The sequence below is a fragment of the Pygocentrus nattereri genome, chromosome 20 (assembly GCF_015220715.1).
Source record: "Pygocentrus nattereri isolate fPygNat1 chromosome 20, fPygNat1.pri, whole genome shotgun sequence".
NCBI classification, from domain to species: domain Eukaryota; kingdom Metazoa; phylum Chordata; class Actinopteri; order Characiformes; family Serrasalmidae; genus Pygocentrus; species Pygocentrus nattereri.
The window spans coordinates 580998-590929 of record NC_051230.1 but is presented as its reverse complement, the minus strand read 5'-3'; the positions used below and the strand labels follow the sequence as shown (position 1 = coordinate 590929).

Genomic DNA, 9932 nt, shown 5'->3' with positions numbered 1-9932 from the left:
TAAAGAAGGTTTTTGCTCTCTCCTGAAAAGTTACTATTTCAGAGAAAGCTGTTTTTCTTTGGACAGCGATGATATATCCACCCATTCAGCTACAGCAGTTTAGCCCCACCCATTCAGCTACAGCAGTTTAGCCCCACCCATTCAGCTACAGCAGTTTAGCCCCACCCATTCAGCTACAGCAGTTTAGCCCCACCCATTCAGCTACAGCAGTTTAGCTCCACTCATTCAGCTACAGCAGTTTAGCCCCACCCATTCAGCTACAGCGGTTTAGCCCCACCCATTCAGCTACAGCGGTTTAGCTCCACCCATTCAGCTACAGCGGTTTAGCCCCACCCATTCAGCTACAGCGGTTTAGCCCCACCCATTCAGCTACAGCAGTTTAGCCCCACCCATTCAGCTACAGCAGTTTAGCTCCACCCATTCAGCTACAGCAGTTTAGCCCCACCCATTCAGCTACAGCAGTTTAGCTCCACCCATTCAGCTACAGCGGTTTAGCTCCACCCATTCAGCTACAGCAGTTTAGCCCCACCCATTCAGCTACAGCCGTTTAGCCCCACCCATTCAGCTACAGCCGTTTAGCCTCACCCATTCAGCTACAGCAGTTTAGCTCCACCCATTCAGCTACAGCGGTTTAGCTCCACCCATTCAGCTACAGCAGTTTAGCCCCACCCATTCAGCTACAGCCGTTTAGCCCCACCCATTCAGCTACAGCAGTTTAGCCCCACCCATTCAGCTACAGCAGTTTAGCTCCACCCATTCAGCTACAGCAGTTTAGCCCCACCCATTCAGCTACAGCAGTTTAGCTCCACCCATTCAGCTACAGCGGTTTAGCTCCACCCATTCAGCTACAGCAGTTTAGCCCCACCCATTCAGCTACAGCCGTTTAGCCCCACCCATTCAGCTACAGCCGTTTAGCCTCACCCATTCAGCTACAGCAGTTTAGCCCCACCCATTCAGCTACAGCATTTTAGCCCCACCCATTCAGCTACAGCAGTTTAGCACCACCCATTCAGCTACAGCACTTTAGCTCCACCCATTCAGCTACAGCACTTTAGCTCCACCCATTCAGCTACAGCACTTTAGCCCCACCTAGTCTTAAAGGTACAGTAGCACAATGGTTTAACAGTGAAAGGTGAAGAAAGGCTGGAAAACAATCATTTAGAAAATAATTATTGTTTTTGGTGCTAAACTCTCCCACCGACTTTCTCCGGGAAGAAAGTACATGGCTGCGCTCGTATTTAAGGGTGAGTGGGAGTTGTGAGTCATTAAAGGGCCAGTATTCGTTGTGAGTCATTAAAGGGCAGGTGAGTAGGAGTTGCAGGTCATTAAAGGTGATTTAAGGGCGACGATCATTCTGGTCATTCTGCAGCTCGAGTCCCCATTTATGGTCTATGCATTCCTGCTGTAAAGAACATCCTTAAGAATTCAGCATTTATGATGGCGCCGTATTATAGTACAGAGAATATCACTCACTGCTGAAGATTTCTCTCCCAAAATCTTTCCCAGTGCAGGACCCGAAGGTCCAGCGTTCGCAGATCACAGCACACAGATATCAGCTCTATGAGAAATATCCACATTTTTCACGCCGCGTTGAGGCAAATAGACTAAATTAAGCTGCGCTTTAACCTCATAACCATCGCTCCGTTTTCAGAGCAGTACAAACTGAGTCAGAGTCCAGTTTCTTGAAGCGCAGGCAAGAAAAACAACGTTAAATCACCTTGGCAACCGCACGAGGATCCGAGTTCAGGCCTCTACCCAGAGCATATGTTAGGATTAGAATTAGAAGAGGTTCAAGCGTCCTTGGGTTTGTGTAAGGCGCTATAGAAATTGAACTTATTATTATTATTATTGTTGTTGTTGTTTAACAAACTCCTGGAGAGTGAGAGGATGCCTGATGAGTGGAGAAGCCGTGCACTGGTCCCCATTTTTAAGAACAAGGGTGATGTGCAGAGCTGCAGTAACTACAGAGGTATAAAGTTGATGAGCCACACCATGAAGGTGTGGGAAAGAGTTGTTGAAGCAAGGCTGAGGCGAGAGGTCCAGATCAGTGAGCAGCAGTTTGGTTTCATGCCCAGAAAGAGCACCACAGATGCAGTGTTTGCATTGAGAGTGTTGGTAGAGAAGTACAGAGAAGGTTAGAAGGAGCTGCATTGTGTCTTTGTGGATCTAGAGAAGGCAGATGATAGGGTGCCAAGACAGGAACGGTGGTACTGTATGAGGAAGTCAGGTGTAGCTGAAAAGTATGTTGGGGTGGTGCAGGACATGTATGAGGATAGTGAGACAGTGGTGAGGTGTGCAGTTGGAGTGAGAGATGGTTTCTAGGTGAAGGTGGGGTTACATCAGGGATCAGCTTTGAGCCCCTTCTTGTTTGCAATGGTGATGGACAGGTTGACAGATGAGGTCAGGCAGGAGGCTCCATGGACCATGATGTTTGCAGATGACATTGTAATCTGTGGTGAGAGTAGAGAGCAGGTGGAGGAGAATCTGGAGAGGTGGAGGTTTGCACTGGAGAGGAGAGGAATGAAGGTCAGTAGAGACAAGACGGAATACATGTGTGTGAATGAGAGGGAGGCAGGTGGAAAGGTGAAGATGCAAGGAGTCGAGGTCGTAAAGGTGGATGACTTCAAATATCTTGAGTCAACCATCCAGAGCAATGGACAGTGTAGAAAAGAGGTGAAGAAGAGGGTGCAGGCAGGATGGAGTGGGTGGAGACGGGTGTCAGGGCTGATGTGTGACAGAAGGATAGCAGCAAGAGTGAAAGGGAAGGTCTACAAGACAGCAGTGCGTCCTGCTATGATGGACGGTTTGGAGACTGTGGCTCTGTCTAAAAGACAGGAGGCTGAGCTGGAGGTGGCGGAGATGAAGATGCTGAGATTTTCGTTGGGGGTGACAAGGATGGACAAGATTAGAAATGAGCAGATCAGAGGGACGGTGAAGGTGGAGCAGTTTGGAGATAAAGCCAGAGAGGCCAGGTTGAGATGGTTTGAACATGTGTTGAGGAGGAATAGTGGATATATTGGGCAAAGAATGTTGGAGGTGGAGCTGCCGGGTAGAAGGAGAAGAGGTAGACCTCAGAGAAGGTTTATGGATGTAGTGAAGGTGGACATGGAGATGGTTGGTGTGAAAGTAGAGGAGGCAGTTGATAGGGCAAGATGGGGGCAGATGATCCGCTGTGGCGACCCCTAAAGGGAGCAGCCGAAAGAAGAAGAAGAAGAAGAAGATTATTATTATTATTATTATTATTTATTTAGAACCATTTGCCAACTCTTTGCACTCAGAGGAATTAGACCTCTGCATTTAACCCATCCGTGCAGTGAAACACCCACTGACATGCACGCTAGTGAACACACACACTAGGGGGCAGTGAGCTCACTATCCACAGCACCCGGGGAGCAGTTGGGGGTTAGGCTCTATGGCCAGAATCCTCTAGCGCCCCCTGTGGCAGATAAAAAGGTTCAGAACCCGACCCGTTCTGTCCTGTGAACGCTCTCCTCTCGAACACCCTGGATCCTCTGATTTTCAAGGTCACTGAAGAGCTGAAATATGAATTTTGCTCCATATGATCTGAAGTGGGTTCACGTCATTCGACTGGCAGCCTCCTTAATCTGGCTTCATCTTCAGACTGAGGCGGAACAGGAGTCAGAACATCAGCAGGGTTCCCTGCAGTTCTCTGTTCTTCGTCTGATGCTGAAACACAGTAGATCCCTCCTTTTAGCTTGATCTGAAAAGATCTACAGACTGACCTGCGCTCCGGCGGGTCCAGTACAGACTCCGTCAGTCATCACTGCTGAACCCCTGACCGCCTGATTTCGGCTCTCGGAACTTCCTCATCCTGACTTTAACACCGGCGACGTTTTCCCAGGACAGCCGCCAGCTTTTCACTCTGCTTTTTCCGTTCCACCTTAAATGGCGCAGCAGTCACTTTCTGAACTGTGCCATTTAAGGTGGAACGGGAGATTTTGAACAATCAGCTGGAGAAAAAGACGCGACTTCAGCTTCATGCGGGGCTGAAAGGCCGGAGACGAGGATGTTCCTCTGTTTCCGCTGAACGGCTGAGTAACTTATTTTTGCCGTTTCGCTGAACTAACAGGTCGGAATTCTGTCGCGTTTGCTAATGTTTGTGATGGCGACTCGCAGCCGCTGCGCCATTTAAGGTGGAACGGTAAAATTCGTACAAGAAGCTGTGAAATAAGAAACATCGCAGTTTTGATGCCGGTAGCATTTGAGTTTCAGTCGATCAAAATCTCCCACCCAGAGGTTTTATTCATGGGTTTACCTAAACCGGAACGCCGCCAGTTTGATCCCCAGAGCCGACAGCACATGACTGAGGTGTCCTTGAGCAAGACACCTGACCCCCAACTGCTCCCCGGGCGCTGCCGATTGGGCTGCCCACCTCTCCGGCAGAGTGTGCTCACTGCCCCCTAGTCTGTGTGTGTTTGTGTGTGGGACTAATAAGGCTCACTTAATATTAATAGGTTGCCTCAATATAGTAATTTGTGATCTTAATATATAAATTGTGGCCTCAATATACTAACTTGTGGTTTCAATGTAGCAATTTGTGGCCTCAATATTGTTTAAACATTGTTTAAATAAATAATATTGTTTATTATTTAAAGTTGGCTCAATATAGTAATTAGAGGCCTTAATATATTAAATTGTGACCTCAATATACTAACTTGTGGTTTCAACATGGTAATTAGTGGCCTCATTTTCGTAATTAGTGGCCTCAGTATAGTACTTTGTGGCTTCAATATAGTAATTTGTGTCCTCTATATATTCATTTGTAACTTCAACATAGTGATCAGTGGCCTTAATATACTCATTTGTGGCTTCAGTTTAGTAATTTGCAGTCTCTATATATCGATTTGTAGCCTATTATCGCGTGGGCTCGTCATGCGAGGTCTCGGATTCACACTTGAATTTGTGATCCGGATCGAGGCGTTTACCGCATCCAGGGACGCACGAGTTCTGGAGTCGACTCCGACTCTGCTGGAATCGACTCCTCGACTCCACTCCGTTTTAACAGGTACAGCTCAGGATCCGGTAATTAAACCAGCCTTGTGGGCTTTGGGGGGCTTTGGGGGGCTTAAACTCACAGTGGTGTGTTGAAATTTAAGCATAATCCGCATAATGATGTGCCAGGAAAGGCGCTACTCTAGTTAGGCTTCTTTAAATCAGTTTGATGTTATTTTGTTCCTCTTTTTAAGAGGCCAGCTTCTCATTCGACTCTTTCGGTCCACCTTAAGTACGCAGCAGTTACCTGGGTGGAGCGTCGGCGGCAGAGTATACCATTTAAGGTGGAACGGAAAAGCTGGCAAAAGGGAGCAAACCTAGTTAAAACTGTTAGTTTTTTGTTGTTGTTTATTTGCTGCTTCAAACGATTGTTTATTACGACTCTAAGCAGCGTTTGGCGTCGTTTATGGCGCTGCTGTTTAAACAAAATCACACCTTTAATTTCCGCAGTGTCGACTCCGAGCGTTTCGACTCTTTGAATCATCTTCATCGAGTCGCCCTTGACTGACAGACGCGCTGGAGTCGAAGAATCGACTCCTTTGGAATCTTCTCCTCGTCCTTAGATTGAGGCGGGAACGGCAGGTGGGCAGCTACCAGTAAAACAACAGCCTAGGGCTCCATAATTAGGCATTTCACCGCCTTTACAGAGTTTGAACCTTCGAATAAACTAATTAGTATTATAATCGCAAAGCTACGAGTCCAGTTCGGCGGTTTGTCCGTTTCTAAGTCCGTCTGTGCGGCCAAGCTGTGGGTGGACGCCGTTAGCCGCCGCTGCTAACGTTAGCTGGGGTTTCTGTCAGGTTTGGACCTACAAAGCGCCCCGTTTTACGCCGCTGTTGCCCATTAAACCCCTTTAAGGCGTTTTCTCGAGTGTTTTCGGCTTGTTGTGATGCCAAACGGCGTGTTTTGCTTTGTTTATGGGCGCGTTTTTATATATTAGGTTAGCGCCGTCGAGCGTTGGTCAGTCAGCCTAGCGTTAGCGGTTAGCGGTTAGCATCGCGTTTTATTTTCCTGTTTAATTATTTTTTATTTAATTAGCTGCAGGATAAACTCCGTGACTGCTGTGGCGGGGAATAATTAGGCTCCACAGAAAGGAAGGTACGGTTATAACCCGCAGGCTGCCTTGCCTCAGTTTCTTTAAGGCAGTTTAAAGGGGAAATCCCACCGAAATTTCTAGAAAGTCAGTGTTGGAGACTCAGATTTCCACACACGCGCGTCTACAATCAACCCTTTCACAGCAAACCACTCAGAATTGTATGTAATGTGTGGTAATAACAGGTAAACTTTTGTAAAATCAGTTTAGGCCCGTTGTTGTTCGTCATGGGACGCTGCCACGGTGTATAGAGCAGCTACACTCAGGAGTAAATAAAAACAAACACGACTAGTAAACAGATAAACAGGCTGCAGTGGCCCTAATCTGAGTGGGATTAATGTTTACAGTCTGATTTATTCGTGTGTTGTTACAGGTTATTGATTGAAGAGATGGATCCGAGCAGACCACCTGGGGCCACGCGGATGCCCTGGCTCCAGCCAGCTGGAGGTCGCGGGTTTCCTGCGGATCAGCCTCCTGTGGGTCGAGTCCGAGGCTTGGCCGTAGCTGCGGAAGAGCTGGATGCTGGGAGAGGTCGAGGTAGAGCTTCCGAAACCCCAGCGTTGCCATACAGGAGAGGGATACCGCTTCCAGCCACGGAGCCTCGGGTAGGTTTGGTCATTGTCGTGATTACATCATTTTCCCGTTTAAGGTTTTGGAGAACGGGTGATGTTTGAAGTCACGAGTTCTGCCGCGGTTCATTGACGTAATCGAGTCATTCTTTTAAAAAGGTTCTTGTGTTTTACCTTTTTGATTCCTAAAATGCTTCAGTTGGAACAAAAAAAGCTTTCCCTTCATACCGTAACGTACCCGCTGCCTGCCCCGTGAATCTTCAGATCCATGGAGAATCTGTTGTATACGGTTCTGGATAGCACCAAAAATGGGTTCTTCTTTTGTTACAAGCTTGAGCTCCTAACAATAGCAGAACTCTTCTTGCTGCCAATCTGAACCATTTCCACAGTCGCTGTATATGGAGCGGTCTGAAGGGTCTGATGCACGTTCACCGAAGAACCACGCCTCTAACTGATTTGCTGAAGAACCGTCTTTTTACGAGTGTAGTTTTAGTTGGATTGAGTAAAACGAGAGAGATTGTGTGTGTATGCATGTATTTTTGTTAATGATTGATTTATCGCCCAGTCCCTGCCTCCGGTGGGCTTTGCGAGGGGAGTGCCAGCGCCGGGGGAAGAACAGAGGCTGGGAAGAGCGAGAGGGTTTCTGCTGTCTTCTCTTCTGCCTCCGGTTGGAATAGGTAGAGGGCTGTCTCTGTTTGTGGAACCTCCTGCAGAGCCTGCGCCTCCCGTTAAGAGAGAGACGGTGCCGTTACCTGCACCCGAGGCCACGCCCGGTCCACAGGAGGTGAAAAGGGAAGAACCCCCTCTGCCAGTTCAGGTGAGGGTGAACGTGACGGTGGGCTCGTGTAAAAGTGCGCTACAGAAAAAAGGGGTCAGATGTTTTTAGTTCAGGACGCATTGACGCCTGTTGGGATCCACTTTGTTCTTAGAGGGGAGTGTTCACACCTGTCAGTTGAGTCCTTATATTTACTGTGTCTTTTTAAATTATTATTATTGTTTTTAATTAAGCCGCTTGCCGGGTAACAATCACAGGCACTCTAGATACATTTGCTTTCAAGTAAGGAGACGTGGAGACTCCGTACGAGTGAGCAAATCGGTGCACGTTACGTATTTGTAGACATCAAAACTCTATAGGGAAAAGAAACAAAGGAACACGTACAATAGAAAAACACTGTAGCTACGCTCTCATTACAAGCCTCGTAGCTCAAATCTGATGTTTTGCTCAGATCTGGTCTCTCTGACTCGGCGGTTCACACTCGTTTAGGTCAGTGACACTAATCGGTCATTAACGTGATGAACCGGCTCCTGAACTGACCCTCATGAGCTCCTCCTACTCAGTGACGTCACGTGACTGAATCACTGCATCTTCAGCACAAACTAACGAGCAGAACGAGCTTCGCTGAGAAGATCATTAACTCTGATCAGCTCTCAGCTTCATTATTAGAGCCACACGGAGGAGAAAAGGGGGAGATGAGCTGCTTTTCCACCGTGTACAGGCTTTAACGTCTGTTCGGCGCTGTTGCCATAGTAACGCTGAATGATGGAGAAAAAGCTCATGAATTCCGATCTGAGTGTCACGTTAAGGTCACGTGGCCACGAATCGGATACGTATCCGATCTAGAACCACGTATGAAAGTGGCTCAGGTCGGACCTGAAAACACCAGATCTGCGTCACATCAGGGCAGAAAATCGGATCTGAGCCTCTTCAGCCTGGAAATGTAAACACAGCGTTTTGGGAGGCTTTATTGATCACGTGCGGATACTGAGAGGATGCAAGTCACAAATGAGCTTCTCAACAGGAAGAAGTTATTTGCGAAAACCATAGGTTCAGAGACGGGACCTGAGGAGAAGACCGAAGTACAGTTCTGCCTTGTGAACTGTGTGGGAAGAGTTCCTGTGTAGAATGCAGCCCGTGGAGAATACCTGGTTTTTAGGATGTGCTTAGCATTCGGGATTGGCGTTCTGGCGGGTCACTTCAGCAGATCGGCTGAGGAGTAACTAGTCTGTGAAGAAGGAATGGAGTTGTGCGACTGTTCCTCTGAATTTTTGTATAATAATAAACTGGTGTGACGATAAAGCAGCTGTACTGTGTAGCTAGGTTGGCTGATATTAACACAGTATTACTGCTGGCGTTCAGGACCGGATCCGTCTGTTGTGGATTTCCCTCTTGGAAATATTTTTCTTTTTACAGTGCTGCTTCTGGATGTTTGACCTTCAGTGTATTGGTTTGTTTCCTTAAGTCTTCTATACTGTGTGTGTGTGTGTGTGTGTGTGTGTGTGTGTTTAGGTTGATGTCCCAGGTCCAGGATCGTCATTGTTGTCCATGATGAGAGGAATGGGCATTGAGCCGGCCAAAACATGGGGCAGAGGAGCGGTTTCTGTTGGTAGGCAGGCCTGAAAGTCGGAAATCAAATATGCAGAGTGAAAAAAAGATTCGTCTGATTTCTAAATGATTGATTTCTCCTGTAAATCATCTCAGATCAGTGCAGTGAGCTGTAAACAGTGTAAATGAGCATAAAGTTTATTATGTAGTTCTACAAGGTCTCAGTCTGAACCTCCTCCAGCTGTACGGACGACATCAACACCACAGTCAAACTCATCCCAGACTGGACTGAGCGTGTCGGGCGTCGCTGCTCTCACGGCTCTTTCAGTGGGATTTCGGAGATCATCCAGTGCTGTGGAACCAGCGCCGAACGCTCTGAGCTGCTGGAGCTTCACTGCTGATGAAAATCCCGCTGCTCAGTTCTGACGGATTCACTCTTATTGACGTGGAGAACGCAGAACGTTCTGCTCAGGGGTCTCAGCTCCTCTCAGACTGAAGGAGCTGGTCAGAAACTCTATGACCCCCTCTTACAGTTGGAGTGTGATTGGTTCCTCGACGCCTCACATTCATAAAAATATTGCGCTTTGAAATCGGATGAATCTTTCTGAATCACTCTGTATTATCAAGTGTGCAAGTTGCTGCTGCTTGTTATGACGGGTGGGCGAGAGACACTCACCTGTCACTTTATTAGGTACATGGCTGATCAGCCAATCACGCGGCCGCAGCTCACTGCATTTAGGCATGTAGAGGTGGTCAAGACAACTTGCTGAAGTGCAGACCGAGCATCAGAACGGGGAAGAAAGGGGATTTAAGGGGCTTTGAACGTGGCGTGGTTGTTGGTGCCAGACGGGCTGGTCTGAGTATTTCAGAAACTGCTCATCTGCTGGGATTTTCACACACAACCATCTCTAGGGTTTACAGAGAACGGTCCGAA

The 9932-nt window shown here is 47.7% G+C and overlaps 1 protein-coding gene across 6 annotated transcripts in view; it reads left to right on the top strand.

Moving 5' to 3' along the window:
- The first annotated feature begins 4959 nt into the window (after positions 1–4959).
- Positions 4960–9932, top strand: part of piwil2 (piwi-like RNA-mediated gene silencing 2) — a 46066-nt gene continuing 41093 nt past the window's right edge. For 2 of the 6 annotated variants that reach the window (XM_017685710.2, XM_017685705.2), the window contains exons 1-5: positions 5129–5342; positions 5464–5595; positions 6480–6711; positions 7241–7492; positions 8963–9059. In XM_017685710.2, coding sequence (XP_017541199.1) covers positions 6496–6711; positions 7241–7492; positions 8963–9059 — 565 coding nt within the window. In that variant the 5' untranslated portion in view covers positions 5129–5342; positions 5464–5595; positions 6480–6495. Of the gene's footprint in view, positions 5027–5128; positions 5343–5463; positions 5596–5658; positions 6112–6479; positions 6712–7240; positions 7493–8962; positions 9060–9932 lie in introns of those variants that run through there. The other 4 variants (XM_017685706.2, XM_017685708.2, XM_017685709.2 and 1 more) reach the window with 4 other exon arrangements.